The 17,314-nt window shown below is 43.9% G+C and overlaps 3 protein-coding genes and 1 long non-coding RNA gene across 4 annotated transcripts in view; 1 reads left to right on the top strand and 3 right to left on the bottom strand.

Annotated features, from left to right (window-relative positions):
- coq4 (coenzyme Q4 homolog (S. cerevisiae)) overlaps positions 1–11,735 on the bottom strand; it is a 33,477-nt gene extending 21,742 nt beyond the window's left edge. Inside the window, exon 1 of the mRNA XM_069715236.1 lies at positions 11,732–11,735. The gene's annotated coding sequence lies outside the window, so the exon portion shown is untranslated. The remainder of the gene's footprint in view (positions 1–11,731) is intronic.
- On the bottom strand, positions 580–7,219 carry fbxw5 (F-box and WD repeat domain containing 5). Its single transcript, XM_069715228.1, has 10 exons — positions 7,128–7,219; positions 4,744–4,939; positions 4,500–4,657; positions 3,500–3,683; positions 3,198–3,346; positions 2,722–3,051; positions 2,437–2,620; positions 2,206–2,353; positions 1,511–1,723; positions 580–903 (listed from the first exon to the last, which is right to left on the bottom strand). Exons 2-10 carry the CDS (start codon positions 4,928–4,930, stop codon positions 624–626), a joined length of 1,833 nt encoding a protein of 610 aa, XP_069571329.1. The 5' UTR covers positions 4,931–4,939; positions 7,128–7,219; the 3' UTR covers positions 580–623.
- LOC138630734 (uncharacterized) lies at positions 7,916–8,750 on the top strand. The gene is made up of 3 exons (XR_011311663.1): positions 7,916–7,972; positions 8,294–8,383; positions 8,475–8,750. It is a non-coding gene; the product is annotated as an uncharacterized lncRNA (long non-coding RNA).
- Positions 9,685–13,325, bottom strand: LOC138630732 (PR domain zinc finger protein 12-like). Its single transcript, XM_069715233.1, has 5 exons — positions 13,033–13,325; positions 11,409–11,599; positions 11,144–11,299; positions 10,797–10,911; positions 9,685–10,688 (listed from the first exon to the last, which is right to left on the bottom strand). Exons 1-5 carry the CDS (start codon positions 13,256–13,258, stop codon positions 10,237–10,239), a joined length of 1,140 nt encoding a protein of 379 aa, XP_069571334.1. The 5' UTR covers positions 13,259–13,325; the 3' UTR covers positions 9,685–10,236.
- Positions 13,326–17,314: the final 3,989 nt, after the last annotated feature.

Raw genomic sequence — 17,314 nt, 5'->3', positions numbered from 1 at the left:
CAAGGGGAAATGTGATGTCATTAAAACCAAGGCAGACTGCATTAAATGCATTTTTTTCTTCTTCCCTTTTGGTTTTAAACGGTTTTATAATTCTCTTAAAAGAAGTTTATATTCAAGACATGGTTCGGACATGTCCATTAAAAAGAAAACTGCACTTTTGCCCCTGATGAGGATGTCGGCGGTGCGTTTCCACCTCAGGTCCAGGAGTCCTGCTCACATACAAAGTTACACATAAAAAGACAACCAGCCTCTCGGGGGACATTTTGGGGTGTCTGTCTTGTGCATTTAGGTGTCATCGCTACTCTACGTCTATCTGGTATAACACTGCATGTCCTTCCTTGCAGCAGCAACCACAGTCTGTGGTGATTTGCTGTTCGTGGTGCAGCAGCGCCCCCTGGTGCCTCAACCCTGAGTCGCCTCTGGTCTCCTGACAGCTGAAGACACCCACCGCTGCTTTAGGTCACAGAGTCAAGCAAAGCCCCTGACTTTAACCACACTGTACATTTACATGGAGTGTGTATATACTCGTACCACAGAGGGGAAACATCCACCCACCCCCACCCACCCACCCACCCCTTCACCCCGCTCCCTCCCACCTCGAGTGTTTTTTCCCCAACCTGACATCATGGCTTCCCGTTGACGGCAGACGTGGAGTTCTTGTTGCGGCTCAGCCAGGACGGCAGGAGGTTGCGGGGCCTCGGCGGCCGGACGGGGGCTTTGGCCATGCGGACCATGCGCGGCGAACGCCACACCTTGATGGTGGAGTCGTCGCTGGCGGACAGCAGCAGCTCCTGGTCGGCGGGGCTGAACGCCACCGAGTTCACCACGTCGTCGTGGGCCAGACGCGCCAGGCAGATGTTGTAGTGCCGGTCCCAGATGTAGCCGTGCTTGTCCTCCGCGCCGCTGCAGGAGATCGACAGCAGAAGTCAGTCGCAAGGAAATCATCCCGATAATCAACTTTCACTATCGATGCATCTTGCAATCGTTTTCCCGATTGAAAGATGAGGCGAACTATTGAGGATCTACTGTGAAATGTTCTGAAATATCACTCGCTGTCTGCAATCTCTGTCTCATTGTTTCCGTTTTGTTCTGACTGAACATTGAAAAAACGGAAATGAAACTTCGACTTAAACTTAAACTTCCGAGCGCTTCGTGTCCCATCAAACCAACAGAGCCTCCTCAGGACCAAACTATTTACTCTGGCTTTTATTGAATTATATGTATTTATTCATTTATCTAACTGTGTATTTAGATATTTTGACTAGTTTTAGTTCTTGGTATATTTTGGTGGTTTTTTTATTATTATTATTTATCTAATTATTTACTAAATTGTTGATTTATTTATAAATTTTTGTTGGTTTTACTTCCTAGCCTATCATTTCTTTACTTTATCTAACTTTGAATCTTGCCTTCGGTGTTTCCTGAGTTCCTCTAATCTAATAATTTACGGATGGTGTGTGTGTGTGTGTGTGTGTGTGTGTGTGTGTGTGTGTGTGTGTGTGTGACTCACCTGGCGACGAAGTCTCTGCTGACGTCGAGGAAGATGAAGAAGCACTCGTCGTTGGGCGTGAAGGCTCGGTGAGCGCGCAGACTTCTTCTCTCCTCCCTCAGGCTCTTCAGGTCGATGACGTGCAGGTCGATCTCCTCGGCGATGGGGGGCGGAGACATGGGGTCCGAGATCACGCATCCGGCCGGCCAGGCCCGGCTGTTCACGTACAGGTATCTGACCGACGGACACGGAGCGGCGAGGTTAGAGTCGGTGGACGTCGAGAGATGTTTGTTTTCTACCGGCGTCGAGGTCGGTTTACGAGAGTGAAGATGAACATGAGACGTTTAAATAAAAACGCAGCAGCGGTGCGACACGGAGAAACGGGGAAACGTGGCATGATGCAACACGCTCGCCAAAATCTATGGACGGATGAAGAGTACATCCATTCATAAACAGCAGAAGACTTCATCCCAATAAGGATCATACTTCTATAACAACCTCCACCCGTCGGACACAATTTTGCATCCTGGTGAAGCGATTTGAAGGTTAATAAGATCAAGAACGGAGAATATTTGATTCAAGACGTCACTTTTGTACAAATGTCTGTCTGACCACGAATCCTGATAAACACTCAAAGTCCCAGAGGAGGAAAAACAGCCTTAAAGAAACAGAAGTATGTGTTGAATGTTTGATAACGTGCGTCCTGATTTAATTACCTGTGGTCTGGAGAAAGCCCCATCCCGATGATGTGCCCATGTATGTCGATGACGTGGTCCAGAGAGTCAAAAAACTCCTCTGAACACCGCTCCTCCCCGAGTACCGGACCTGAAGTGGTCATCTGGTCGGGTTTGATTCTCTTAATGCCTAAAAAAAGAAGAAGAAGAGTGACTCCAGCATGAGAGTCGACATTTTAAGGACGTGTCGAAGCACTTTGGAAGCTCTCGTACCGATCTGGTGAGGAGAGTACGTAAGGCTGCCGGTGGTGAAGAGTAAGTAGGTTTTGTCCTCTCCGTCGCCGGGCTCCGACGGCTCGGTGAGGCTGCAGTCGGGCGCCTTCGTGTGGGCTCGGCCCAACACCTGAGCCACGTGGGTCTCAATCTGACGCTCCTGCCGTCCCACGTTTTTACAACTCTGAGAGGACGGAAGAGAAAAAAAAAAAAAAAAGTCAAGATGAAGAATGAGATCATCTAAAAAAAAAAAAAAAAAAAACTGGAGTTTGAGACGTAGCTCACATGTAAAACCTGCTCCAGGCCTGAGATGGTGGGCTGAGGGAGGCGGGGGGCCGGGGGGCCGTGACTCCTCGCTTCCCTCTGAGCCTCCTCCTCCTCTTCCTCCTCTTCGCTGCCGGAGGTGCCCAGGTCAAAGAGGAGAGGCTGGTGGTGGTGCTGCGGCTGCTGCCCCTTCTGCCTCCGAGCCTGCAACTGGGCCTCGTAGTCCAGCAGCAGGTCCGGGTTGTCGTGACGACGGCAGTGGGCCACCATCACGGTGCGGATGGTGCTGGCGTTGATGTTCTGGATCTTGAAGAGGCGCTTGACCACGTTGACGTTCTCCGATTCAATATCCTGTCGCAGGGAAGGAGGAAGATGATGAGGAAGAGAGACGAGCATTTTTTTAGCAATAATAACTTTTTTTTTTTTTTTAAAGTTCTACAATAATATTCCACAACCTGATGCAAAAAAAAAAAAAAAAGTTGTCTGACTTGTCTCACCTGGAAGGCTTTATTGAGCCAGAGCACAGAGCAGGACGTCATGTTGCCGATCCAGTGCAGGTTCCCAGAGATCAGGTGGGTTTCGTTCAGCCAGCAGCCGAACACGTCGTACGGCTTGTTCCTGACCCGCGACAGCAGCGTGTAGTTTTCTGCGTCAAACAGGGGAAAAAAAATTAAAAAAAAAAAACACACAAATGACTTCCTGTCAGTTCAGTGTTGACCAGCGGCCGCTGCAGAAGGACACTTGGACCGAGCGCGATATCTCAGCAGTCGGTTCGGTGTGAAGCGGCGGGTCGGCGTACCCAGACTGATGACGGCGATCTCCCCCGACGAGGAGTGGTGCGGGCCGAGGTAGACGCCGGACACCAGCAGCAGGCTGTCGTCGGCGTTGAACTGGGAGAACTGCGTGTAGCCCCAGTTAAACTGCCGCATGCTGGAGCTGTGCACCAACGAGATGTTTCCATCCGGACGCTCCGTGTCCCACAGCTGCACACGACAGGTTTGGAAACATGCGAGTGGAAATTAATAATAATAATAATAATAATTAAAACGGAAGGCGTCGATGTCTGAATTGTTAATATTGTCTTAAATTGGACTGCAGCTGGGATCTCGCTCCACCTATCTCGTGAATCCCAGCTGGCGGTGTCAATTATGACAATATTTTTTTTTGATTTGTGATTTTATACACTTTATTAATCCCCTAGCGCGGCGCCAGGTAACCTGACCTGAGGCGCATGTTTTTGGATGATGGGAGGAAGCCGGAGAACCCGGAGAGAACCCACGCAAGCACAGGGGGAACATGCAAACTCCACACAGAAAGGCCCAGGACCGGATTCGAACCCGGAACCTTTTTTGCTGGGAGGTGACAGTGCTAACCACTGCACCACCGTGCCGCCCAAATATAAATATGATAATAGGATTAAAATACCAGAAAAAAAACCAACAAGGATCTGCTGTATTAGCAGCTGCATGCTGAGTCATTCTGTTGAACTGAAAAGTTGAATAACGTGTCGAGTTTTGGTTGGATAGAAAGTCTGCAGTCTGTTTTCATTTTAGGGTACAAACATACATTTTGGTGTCACCGTTAAATTGACCTCTGACCTTTTGGACATAAAATGCCAATCATTCATCCAAATGTTATCTTGTTAAGACCTTTTCGTGGCAAATTTTGTTGGTGATCAGCGTCTGAATTCTGGCGTTACGACGTGCGGATGCAGTCAATCCCACAATCACTCGTCACGCTGGCCGAGAGTAAGAAAATAAAAATAATAATAATAATAATAATAATCTTTTCATCGTGACCTTCACTGTGCAGTCTTTGGAGCAGGAGGAGAAGCGGTGCCCCCGGTGGGAGAAGGCCAGGTGGAGGACCTGGTCGCTGTGCTCCCTCAGCGTCTGGACCTCCTCGCAGGGGATGCAGTCAAACAGGCGTTTGAACTCCCGGTACCACGACACCGCCGCTGCACGCACGACAGATTCACGGTTCATTAGTGCAAAAGAATCTTTCTGTTAAAAAACGGCGGCGCTGACAGAGGCGTGTCGTTACCGGGGTGACGGGGGACGGCGCGCGGGATGCGGTAGTAGCTGTAGAACAGCGCCCGCCACAGGAACTCATCTCTGGAGACGGCCAGCCACTGACGGCAGGTCAGACTGGCTCTCAGCACGCCGTCGTGGGGCAGACGCAGGAAGATCTCCAACACCAGGCTGTCTGGCAGAACTAGGCCGCACTCCATCCTAACATCCTGAGAGACACCGAAAACACCCGAAATCACACCAGAAAACTGTGGCGATGATGTCATTATTCCAAAGAGCCGGCCCCGTTCTTCTCGTTAATGAATCTAATCCTTTATGAATGCGGTTCCTGTGATGGATTAAAAAATATTTTTTTTTAAATGAATCTGAACATCTTCAAACACTGTACTTGAGTGTGATGTCATCTGAAAGCCTTTAAGGCTTTAAGGCTGAAAAAAAAAAATCACCATTCAAATGTCTCATGTATAAAATCTTTGTCAGCTTCAATCGACTCTTTATTGAAGCTCCTGCATGTCAAGTCAAAATCTTTTGGTGTCTCTAAAGACGGCAATGAAAGATGAAGGAAAGTCCGTTTGGGTTCAAACTGAACGTAACACCGCGTGAGATCGTTAATAAGATTTCAACCAAGAGGCTGAAACTCGGTAAGAGAACAAAACATCGCCAGTGAAAGACTCAGACTGCTCGACCTGAAGTAGGTCAGTCGAAACGCGACACGGAGTCAGTCAAATTTATCGTTTGTCCGACAGTTTACAATCAGAACCTGCAAAGAACTGAAGCTGCAATGACCAATTAATTCAGTTAAATTTAGTTTAATCACAAATGTTATTTTAAGGCACTTCATTCCTTAGAGAGGAACACAGCTGTTTATTTTGGATTCGTCAAGACATTTACACAATTTTAAAGACTAAACAGCGAATCGATTGATTGAAGATGAATCAAAAATGAAAATAATAGTTAGTCGCAAAGAGGAATAAAACAAATCCTCACATTTAAGCAGCTGAATTGTTTTGCATTTACGCTTGAAAAGAAGACAATAAATTCTCTCTCTGCACTCATATCTCACCATCACATCTTCCTTAACGTCAAGTTCTGCTGTAAGAACTTCAATGTGTTTAAGTGCCATGAAATAACCTGTTATTTGGCGCTGTATAAAAAAAAATTGAATTGATTATTTAAAAAAAAAATAAAAGCATTTTCTATTGATTACTAATCGTTGCAGCTCAACAACACAGGACACACCAGATTCTCGCTGCGGACATATTCCAGTTTTAAAAAGATCAACTCAAACTGAACAAATCAAACAGTAGATTTAAGCCCAGGTGGCCCCAATCTATCGCCATGACAACCACCCTCATCAACTGGAGATCAAGGAACATCAAACACGTCACAGACTGGAGAAAAACAAACAAAAACAAACAAAAAAACCTTCTGATAGATTACTTCTCTGTGGAAGATTTATCATCCTGTCACACACACACACACACACACACACACACACACACACACACACACACACACACACACACACACACACACACACACACCATATTAAAACCAACTCCCACAACCTGTGACTGTGTTAACTGCTCGTATTGTCTTTTTGTGTTGCAATTAATAATAAATAAATTAATAAATATATATGTAAAATAAAATAAAATAGCTCCCATAACGTGCCTCGCTGTGCTTTTATAAATAACTCGAGGCTGTAACGGGACGAACAGCTGTTTGTCGTGACGTCAGACACAAATTCACAAACACTTTTTTCTTTTTTACTTAAAATGCAGATTATATAAATATATATATATATATATTTATATATATATATATATATATATAAATATATATATATTTATTTGTTAAAGGCTGAAAGAGGAATTAATGATAGTTAAGTCCTCCTGTCAGCGTGGCATTTCCTTCGTTACCAGATAAATAAATAAATATATATATATATAAATCTAAAATGAAGAATTCATACGAACTTAATCTTTATTATATTAATTGTATATTAAAGTGTTTAACAGGTTTAATCAGCTGTTTTCTGACGAGCGACTCCGTCGTGTGAAGATGACCCAACATGGACATTTGAGTCGCTGTGCAGGAAATAAATCACAACAAGTTGTTTTAATGACACTGGAAACGATAAAACGTTGATTATTACCGCGTTAAAGATCCGATCATCAGAGTTTGTTTGAGTTTGTTCGTTAAAAATCAACCCCGAGCTCAGTTCATGCTACGCTAGCCAGCTAGCTGTTAGCTAGCGTTTGTTTTTTTCAACTCTGCGTTTTGACGACATTTAATTTGGAACAACGAGCAGTTTCTTTTCAACGCTTTCGTTTCCGGAGTTTTAATCGGCTCGGTTTTCGTAAAACGAGTTGTTGACAACGAACCGTGACTCACCTGCTGGATCAAAGTAGGTCGGTGAGAAATAATGGGACGGCTAGCGAGCGCTAACGGCTAGCCCCGGAAAAATGACAACAATCCTCCAGCGGCGGAGACGCGGTCAGACCCGACGAGCAGATGACCGATCGATGACAGCGAGGCCTGATCAATCGATCCCGCATCTACAGGCAGCAGCAAACTTTTCTGACCGATTTCAGCCCTCGTGTTGTCTTCATCCGTGAAGGAGTTGAAGTTTAGATGTTGTTTTTTTCTGCACGATATTTATCTAATTTATCATGAATTTAATCCATATTTACTGCAGGCCTGATCAAATGTTCACCTCTTACAGGATCATGTGTACTTGTGAAAATGGTGTTTTTTGTTTTCTTTAAATTTGGAAAGAATTTATGTTTTATTTATTCTTAATTTATTTAGACTTTTATAAGATGTTTTGTAAAGCCTGTATTCTTTCATTGGACATCGAACTAAATCAGAATTTAGTTTTATATGACAGAGGAAAAAGGGAAATCCTCATGATGTTAATGTGAAGGTCAGGGTACAAGGTTAAGATTATTATTTTAGTTGTTTTTTTTATCCATATTGTAATACTTGTATTGTTAATTTGTGCCCTGTTCTGATCTTAAAATGTTATTCTTAAGGAAAAACATGTGTGTGTGTGTGTGTGTGTGTGTGTGTGTGTGTGTGTGTGTGTGTGTGTGTGTGTGTGGTCTTGGCTCTCGGTCCACTTACACCACAGTGAGCATCAGTCAGTGAATGAAAACCGCTGCGTCCCTGGAAACAGCAACAGACTCACTCATAAAGAAAAGCTGAAAGTGGAGTCATGCTGTGACGGATATTCTCTGGTGAGTTTTAAAACGTTACGAGACAAATTCATCACAAGTTTTTTTTAACAGATCATTTTGAAGCATTTTTTTTTTCTAAAAGGAAATGAATAACGACTTTTATTTTCCCCGTACAGCCTCGTTCAAATTTACTGAGTTGATGTTTTTTTATACTTAGGATTAAAAACATGTAAATCCATCATCGGTTTGAGAGCATGCAGAGTGTGTTAAACCTGATAGGGGTGAGATCAGGTTGCCTCCTGTAACATTATCTCTGCAGAAAGGCCTGGCTGCAGTGTGGCTGATTAAAAAAAAAAGATAAAAGACATTTTGTTCCTTCAGCGCTGCACAATGCTGCCAGCTGGATAGCTTCTTGCTGCGGCTCCTCGGGGAAGGACAGGACATCATCAGAAGAACGATACCAGTGTAAAGGTGCTGCTCATTCATTAAATGGGACTACTTTAAAAAGATAATAACCGACAGCTTTTATGAATGAGCTGTTTTGTTTTCCCTCTTTGTGCAGGGCAGAACGTGTGGACAGTCTGTAGTGATGCAGCACCATCCAGTGAAACTCCTCCATAGTTCCTCCCAACGTCTCTCCACCCGGTCACGATGAAAAGTGTGTTTCCATGCAGCATGTTAATATCTGCTCTGTGCTGCTCTGCACTTGTTTTAATGACGACTTGTTTGAAAACTCTCTATTGGGAAGTTGGACGACGTCTGACAGCAGACAGGTACAGCGGTGGCTCCTCTGTATTCAGAATGCGATGTGGTCGACCCATTATATCGATCCAGTCAATTAAACTGATTTAAACAATGAGTGACTGGTTTGTGTCGTAAAAGTTGTGTTTTGCTGTGAAGCTTCTCTTCACTCATGTTATCGGTGTCTGGCGCCTTCATGTGGAAAACAAAAACAACTGCAGGAGACAATCACCGACTAAATAATGACAGAACAGTAGTGCAGTAATTAGGAAAAGTATGAAATAATAAGATGTCAGATAAGACTACTTTAAAACAAGTTGTTACCGTGTACATCGTCATTAAGAGATTTTTTTTTTATAACAAAACAAGAGTTCACATTTTCAGCATATGAATTACCTGTTGACATCCGATCAACAGGTGCTTTTCAGGATATAAATACTTGTTGCTTTTATGTGCATTAAACTGTCAGCGAATACGTTTGAACCCAGACATACATGTGACTTACTGGAGAAGAGTCAGTTTACAACCACTCAGAAAGACTCGTTCACCCGCAGCGTTTCAGACACCTGTCAAGACTTTGAGGGGAAAGCAGAGCAGCAACAACCTCTCAACATAATTACACACAATCTGTTGTTATTATTGTTCTTAATATTAATAATCTTGACTGGAAATGATGAAACCTGCACAACACATTCATGTTTATAGTCACAGGAGTGTTCAGGGCAGAGACTCTAAAAGTCTGCCATCAACTGTCACTGAAAATGTCTTTACCAGAGGTTCTGCAGAATTATTTTTTTAACTGTGGTAGAAATACTTTAGGAGTTCGGTTTTCCCCATTTAAGCCGAGGTCACATACAGGCTGACCTCTACAGACTAAATCCTCCTCCTGCATGTGACTTCTCTGCAGAGGATGGAAGGTGTCGACCTCATGGAGTCGACACCTTCACCTTCACATGTCACTTGTCATAAAACAACTAAAATCACAGTGTACGTAATATCATATCATTTATTTAGAATAGAAGAAAGCACAAATGTATTTACATTCACATGTACAGTAGCATACAATACAATTTTACAAGTACACAATTCTCCAAAGAAGCCAGTCTGTACAAAGTTAAAGTGACATTTTCAGTTGTGGAACGATGCAGCTGAACTGACTGCACAAATCTCCAACTGGTACGTTTCACCTGAGCTGGTGAGGATGTGATGCAAAATTAAAAAAACAAAAACATTCAAAATAGAAAATATCCATCTGGTCTCACATTTGAGGTGATAAATGACATTTGTTTAGTTCTGAAGATCACACAGAGAAGCAGTGATGATAAATGAGTTAAAAAATCTGGGTTATATTTCAGCTTCCAACATTAAAACATCTTTAATGCTGTAAATTTGACCACATGATCGCCCCAAAAAAAAAAAATAAATCAAGCAACACAAGTAAGGCAAGAAATATAAATGTCTGCGAGATGCTTCAGTGTCACGTCAACGCATGCGTTCCCTTTTCTTTCCATGAAGGAGCTCCCTTCTCCACTACAGCTCTAACCTAAAGTGCAACGTCGTTCAGTCCCTCCGTGTTTGCGTCATCATAGCACCATGGTGGGGATGTGGTGCACGAGGGGCATCTGGTGGGGCATGGTGGTCATCTGCGGCGGAGGAGGGGACACCTGCGAGGAAGCGTCGGTGCCGTGCGCCGCCGGTTTGTGCCGCGCGCTCTTCTGGTGCGCCCTGAGGCCCGCCAGCTGGGAGTAGGCGCTCTGACACACGTGGCACTTGTAGGGCCGCTCGCCGGTGTGCAGGCGCACGTGGTTCCGCAGCGTGGACGACTGGCTGAAGCGGCGGTTGCAGAAGCGGCAGACGAAAGGCTTGTCCAGGGTGTGGATGCGCATGTGAGAGCGCAGGTTGCTGCGAGAGTTGAAGCCGCGGTGGCAGATGACGCAGCGCATCCGACTGGCGCTGCTGGAGGAGGAGGAGGACGAGGAGGAGGAGGAGGAGGAGGGAGAACACAAGGAAGGGCCGTCACAGGAGTGGGAGTCATCTGGAAAACAAAGTGGAGACGTGTTTAAAAAAAACAAAAAAAAAACTTCTCAAATATGAATCTGTTTACAACCAGTTAACTTCCAGGAAATAAAACCTGATTGCTCACCGTTTCTGGTTTTCTTCTGTTGTTCTTCATCTGCTCCAGGAACTCCAGGGATCCCCAGGAACGTGTTGTGGGTGTTTCCGTACCAGACAAGAAGCTCCTGGTCTGGTGGGATGGTCTGAGGGAGGAAGAGGGAGGGGAAATGTCAACATGGGATTTCAATGTATTGCTCTTAGACAGGTGCAACATGAGAATGCACTTCAACAACTAAAGTCACACAGTCAGTTCTGCTTCTAACCAGCAGGCGGCGCTGCGCTGCAGGATATTTACATGCTGTGATAACATCCTGAAGTCCCTCGGCCTGTTTCTTTCAGTTACAGACTAGAAACACATTTAAAGTGCAGTCTCACCTCCACCGCCTTGTAGAAGATGCTGCTGCCGATCTGCACCACCTCCAGGTTTTGCTCCTGTTCATTCCTCGCGCACTTGATGTAGGTCATCCAGCTGCGCTGATCCTCCTGACTGGCATCGATGAAATAACGCACCGTGCCGTCTTCATTGAACACCTGAGAACAACACCAAAAAAATATGATTAAAGGAAGTGAATAAAATAAGGCTGACTCAGAATCAGGACTCAATCACGTCATAATTTTGGAGAAACTTCAGTGTCCTCACCTCCCACATCAGGTTGTTGTTCTTGAACAGGTCCACGTGTTCAGGGGACAGCAGCCTCCCCGTGAAGGGGCCCATCTCGGTCCCTGCTTTGATCCAGGTCTTGGAGAAGATGCCAAGTCCTTCTCCGGGGATGGAGCTCTGGGCGATGATCACCTCGCTGGGCAGCACCAGGCTGGACAGCTTCTGCACCTCTGCAGGGATGATTAAAAAAAAATAAAAAAAATAAAAAAAAGAAGCAACGTGAGTGAGCATGCAAAATGGAGATTAGAGTTGTGCCAGGGCCTCAGCAGTGTAGATGGCAGAAATAAAAACCAGTTTATCATGAAACGGTTTTATGAGTGAAAGTGCACAGCAGCTCAGATAAAAGAGAGTTTGTGGTGAGAGATGTTCAGCAGGCTGAGTGGACGTCAAAGCTGCTGGAAAAGTCCTGAAAGCAGCAAATGAACTGGATCTTATTTTAGTCACGAAATATTAAGCTACACCTTATCCTCCGTTTAATTCGATTATCTGGCTGAATTGAAGGTTTTTGTTGTGCAAAAGGCCCCTCGGAAAGCATTTTCATCCGCAGCAGAAAAGGGGGGAAAGAAAAAAAAAAGAAAAAACGTGCTTCTTTAATGTCAAAATCAAAGAATTTTTTTTTTCATTTCAGACCGGCCGAATAGGGGTTAAATGGTCCTCTATTGCTCAGGGTCCAGCAATTTGTCATGCTTCAGATGTGATATTCATTAAAGTTTACTGGAAAAGAAACGGCTAATTCCAAATTCATTATCCTTTTAAGAACTTTGTAGCAATAAATTTGCGCTGAATGAAACGAGGACTTGTTTAAAAGACTCAGGAATTTCTGCAACAAAAAAATGGAAAGGCGATTAGATGGTTGACATGCAATGAATAGCATTAGATTTAGCCTTCACGGTGCATTATGCGAGGAACAGCAAATCTTTTAAGGGGAGAGAAAGAGAAAAGCTCCGGAGCCCCATAGCTGCCAAGAGAGGAAAAGAGACTGTCCGGAGATTGATGAATACGGGATAAAAACCCGGGACATCTCAAAGAAAGGAAACCTTTCTCTCCTCGAGGTTTAAGTGGAAACTTTCCCAGGTCAAGCACAAAGTTAACCAAATGAATTTAATGCCCTGCGTCTTTCAATCAGCGGCAGTTACACGCCTAACAAGCCTCTAAACGCGAGGTCTCGGAGCTCTGAAAGGGTTAATGCGTTAAATGGATCGAAATAAAAGCAGCAGCAACCAAAAAAAACGAGGGAAAACCGAGAAAACTGCACACATTATTTTATGTGTTGATATTATTGGGAATAAATAATGAAGATAAAAATAAAAACGTTTTCATTGTGATGCTTGATAGAGTTGTTGGAGTAGATTTGTAGCAATTGCAATCAATTAAATTTAAGTGTATTCTTTATGAAAAATATTTATTTTATAAATAAAAAAAAATAAAAAAGTTCTGAGACCATAAAGCGAAATTAAAGACGCACTTTGTGCACATTAGAATGAAATAAAACTCGTAAAATCACTAAAACAACTTTAAAACCATCACCACAGTAAAATCAGACAATGTGGATTTAAGGAGTCACATGAAAAAGTTGTCCAGTGTTCACTGCAGGTGAGCTTACCTCCGGCGAAGGACTGAGCCAGGACCTCGGCGGTGAAGGCGGTCTTGGGGCCGCTGCCGCTGCCGCTCTGCCGCTCCTCCGCCAGGTGTTCTCCCAGCACGTTCCTCCACCTGCCGTACAGGAAACTGTGCAGGATGTCCGAGGTGATCACGTCCGACAGCGCGCGGCTCGGACACTTAAATCCAGACTTGAGAGCCAAAGCGTCGGCGGGTAGCACGGAGCCCATGTTGGCAGGACGCACAGAAGAAAAAAAAAAGTAAAAAAAAGAAGAAGAAGAAGAAGAAGAAGAAGAAAACCCCAGAAATGATGGTCGCAGCTGCAAGCGGAGCAACGAAGAAGAAGAAGAAGAAGTGGCCACACCGAGGTAGAGAGGGAGAGAAAGAGCTGCTATTCAATCCGTGTTGCTGCAAACTGTGCGCGTAAAGCTGCTGTGCCCGGCCGAGAGGCCTCTTTATATAAGTGGCTAGTGTGACCCCTGTCTAATTACTTATTAATGACACACCCCTCGCCGTGTGGACCTGCCTGCTGCACCGCAGCAAACCAGCAGAGACATTAAAACACACAAGAGTGGGAGAGGAGGGTGGGAGAGGGGGGCACGGAGGGGGCGACAGGGGCCCAAAACTTTAGGTCTGCACTTGAATTTACATTTATTGTGCAAAGTTGCAAATGCAGAACTAATAATAGATACTCATTTAAAAAAAAAGAAAAAAAAAAGTTTATGATGGGAAAACCTGCAAAAGTGAAAGTCAAGATGAAGGTTGTAGAAAAATATCAACAGGATGCAGAGAATTAAAACGATATATATATTTTTTTTTAAAGAAAAAAAGAAAAGAAATCTTGATTTTATTTGGATGAAAATATTTCAACAGGTTGACTCGGTGTGGAAAAAAAAAAAAAAAAAAAAGCCCAGACAAAAGAGAAACCCTCGGCTGTCGGTCGAAGTGATAAGTTGCGTTTCTCTGCAGAAGTGGGTCATTGAGTCTGGGAGTTGCTCGCCCATTTTTTTCTCAGGCATTTCGTATTCATGCGGTGGTAATATTAATTTTTTGTGAGGAGTTAGCGCGGGAATAACAAGAATAGAAAACAAGCTCGACGTTGAGGTTTCTTTCTCTGTCTTTTTTCTTTTTCTTTTTTTACAGCATTGTTCACATGCAAAAAATGCAAAGCTGCTTGGACGTGGTTCACTTTTTCAAGCCCTTGTTGAGGTAAGCGGTTTAATATTCATGGATGTTCGGAGCCCCCTCGGTATTGTGGCGACGTTTAGATGAGTATATATGGCTCTTTTCTTCTCTATAGTCGCAGTCCTCTGTTTTTTCCTCTCTCCCCTATTTTTCGGGCTTGATGGACTGCGGCTAAATGGGCAGTTTTCCTTCTTTTCCAGCAGAGAGGACATCTTTATTCCATCCCCGGCTCACAGGTTTCCTATTCAGCTCCCCTCCAAGTAATGTCAGGGCCCTGAAAAGTGCTGCAAATCAATCTTTCATGGTGTTTTGAGGGCAATTTGACATCCATGCACTCCTTCTTTTCACTCCAACAACTACAAGGGGGATTGTCCGCAAAAAAAAAAAAGAAAAGGGCTGAAGTTGTGCTCGCTCTCTCTTTCTCCCTCCCTGTTTTTTTTTCTCTGGACGAATATGGACTGTGGAAATGTAATGGGAAAGAAGATATGGCAAGTAAATACAATAGCGGAGAGTTTTTGGAGCAGCAGAGATAGTGAAAAGGAAAGGTGAGTGACAGGGCACGAAAAAAGATTACTGTGAAACAGCTGCTTTTTATGAGCGGCCCCTCCTACGTTTGTCTCCTTTTCCCAGATGAAATTTCTCGGCGCTTTCAATGGGATTCTTTCTCATCTAGATTGATTTACATTTATAGCATTCATCGCACAAATCCGAGGTAAATGGCGGGGACAGGGGGGTGGGCCGCTTCTTTATTAAAGAGGAATTAAATGAATTGAATTGGGGTAACGCATGGATTTGATTTGCTTATTTATGCATTAACCTATGGCATTATCTGGAGCTGGTAAAGCCGCGGGCATGTCAGCAATAGCAAATCATCCTGCTTAGCTGTTCCATTGTAAAACAATTTAAGCTATTATTCTGTCCATTTAAAGCTTATCAATTTAATGTGGATGATTGACAATTATTGCACAAAGAGTGCGGTAATTGTTTGATTTCAAAGAGCTGCTGGGAAACCGATCAAAGACAAGCAGGCAGTTGTTTGTGCAGAAATCGCGGAGTTTTTAGGCTCAACAGGCCGCAGAGAAAAAGTGGTTGGAGAGCAGATTTTAAACATTTCAACTTTATCACGGCAAAATAAATAAATGGACCATTTTTGCAAAAGAGAGAGAAAATTTTAATTTTGTCCTGAAAAGTTGCTTTAAAAAAAACACAAAAAAAAAAAACATTTTGCTGGTTAAAAAGAAGAATTTGTCCTAAAAATAAGTGATTTGATCCCGTGAAAACAAATATGTAACATTAAGAATGACTGAGTCAGACATCAGGGACACACACACACACACACACACACACACACACACACACACACACACACACACACACACACACACACACACACTCTCTCTCTCCCGGGATCCTCCAGCAGTGTCATTAAAATCAGATTAAGGTAGCTGCCACACTGAGGTGGATACTGAAGATCGGCTTATCTGTTGCAAAGGTGAGAGAGGTGCAGTCCCTCCTCTCCCTAAAGACCCCCCCCCCCCCTCTGTTGTTGGACAGGACGGCGGGGGGGGAGGAGGGAGGGGGGGAGTCAGGACACCTGCTGGAGGTGGAGGTGCGTCTAATTTACACAGCCAGAGCTTTTTAAATTGTTTAGTTCGTCCACAGACTTGTTGGCTAAAACATTTAATTGTAAAAGCGGATCCTTCTCTTGTTCCCACTTCAATCAGACACTGACGTAATAATTCTAATAATATAATTTAATATTCAATAAATTACTGGAAGCATTGCAGAATAGATTCTTTGCATCTCCTTCCTCTTTTGTGGAAAGTCATAAACCTGAAAATGGGCCAATTTTGCACAATAAGTACTTTAACTTCAGGTCGAGTACTTTGAGTACCTTTTAATGCAAGTAGACTTCTGGCAGTCTTTCAGAGTCCTACTTTACAGAAAACAATATTTCACCACCAGGAGAAATCTGAATGATGTGGGTTGCTGCAATTTGTCTATTTATTGATTAGCTGATGAACAGAAAAGTATTCAACTATTTTTACAACCAGTAAAATTCTGTTTCTCAATATGGATATTTTCTCGTTCATTTTCTGACAAAGACAAAACAGCTGTTTGACAAAACGGGAAAATCGTCAACAGATGAAATGATAATGAAAATAATCCATATTTTCAGCCTTAAAGGCAACAAATCTGTTACTCAATAAGAGTTACTGATGACGTGAAGTTCTCATCAGATCTTTTTCTGCAGTAAAGTCACTTATTTGGTTTTCACTTGCTGATAAATAAGACCACCACTGAGTTCATGAGGATGAAAAGCTGCCTCGTAAAAAAAAATAACCCCTGAAGGAGGAACTCGGTCACCGAGCAGCCGATACTGATGATAAACCTCGCTCATGCTCAACTAAATGAAACTGTTAGACGGCCACAAAGGACCAGCAGGTCGGAGGTGTCCACGGGGACGGCACGCCGAAGAGGAAGAGGATCAAAATCAAGGGCTGGATTTGGAAACAGCTGCACGGCATCAAAGCACGGCGCCGGTACGGAGCCAGCAGGGTCCACTGGGGCAGGAGACCCCCTGCTGAGGGCAAAGATGTGCAGTGACAAAGCTGGAAGGGGCGGCGGAGGAGGTGGAGGAGGAGGTGGAGGAGGGGAACATCTCAGTGCTCTGCAGCCTGAGGGGTGAAGAGCTGCTGGCTGAGGAAGGAGGGAAATATGGCATGAACGTTTGGGGAGACGCAGAAGAGAAGGAAGTGTTTCACGGAAACAGGTTTCAGAGGAGGAAGTCCACGTTCTGTCAAACAGAAGTCGGAGAAAGCAAAGTGTCGGGTTCATCTCAACTATGACTTCATCGCACCTGAAACCTCAACCAATCAACTATTTAGACCCCAACGGACTCCAAAAGGTCCAGATGTTGATGTTGGCGCCAGACAGATGTGGAACTATTTCATATTAAAAAGACCAGCTTTTAAATACGACTATAAAAGAATTTTGGCTTTCAGATTCTACAAATGAACCGATTTGACTCCAGAAACCATTTGGTGACATGTAAATATCGAAGGACATGTATGTGAATAGATTCCTGGTTCTACGTCTCT

This window comes from Brachyistius frenatus, unplaced genomic scaffold (genome assembly GCF_029030835.1).
Source record: "Brachyistius frenatus isolate BFR_SWC_R1_liver_20210118 unplaced genomic scaffold, ASM2903083v1 Contig_140, whole genome shotgun sequence".
Lineage (NCBI taxonomy): Eukaryota > Metazoa > Chordata > Actinopteri > Embiotocidae > Brachyistius > Brachyistius frenatus.
Note: the sequence above shows the minus strand (reverse complement) of the source record. Positions and strands in the feature narration are given on the sequence as shown.

Coding starts and splice junctions, on each gene's coding strand:
- fbxw5 (XM_069715228.1), bottom strand. CDS start 4,930: ATGGAGTGCGGCCTAGTTCTGCCAGACAGCCTGGTGTTGGAGATCTTC. Junction 2,621..2,721: donor GCCTGGAGCAGGTTTTACAT/GTGAGCTACGTC, acceptor CCGTCCTCTCAG/AGTTGTAAAAACGTGGGACG. Junction 904..1,510: donor AGCAGAGACTTCGTCGCCAG/GTGAGTCACACA, acceptor GATCTCCTGCAG/CGGCGCGGAGGACAAGCACG.
- LOC138630732 (XM_069715233.1), bottom strand. CDS start 13,258: ATGGGCTCCGTGCTACCCGCCGACGCTTTGGCTCTCAAGTCTGGATTT. Junction 11,600..13,032: donor GGCTCAGTCCTTCGCCGGAG/GTAAGCTCACCT, acceptor TCATCCCTGCAG/AGGTGCAGAAGCTGTCCAGC. Junction 10,912..11,143: donor TCTTCTACAAGGCGGTGGAG/GTGAGACTGCAC, acceptor TTCCTCCCTCAG/ACCATCCCACCAGACCAGGA.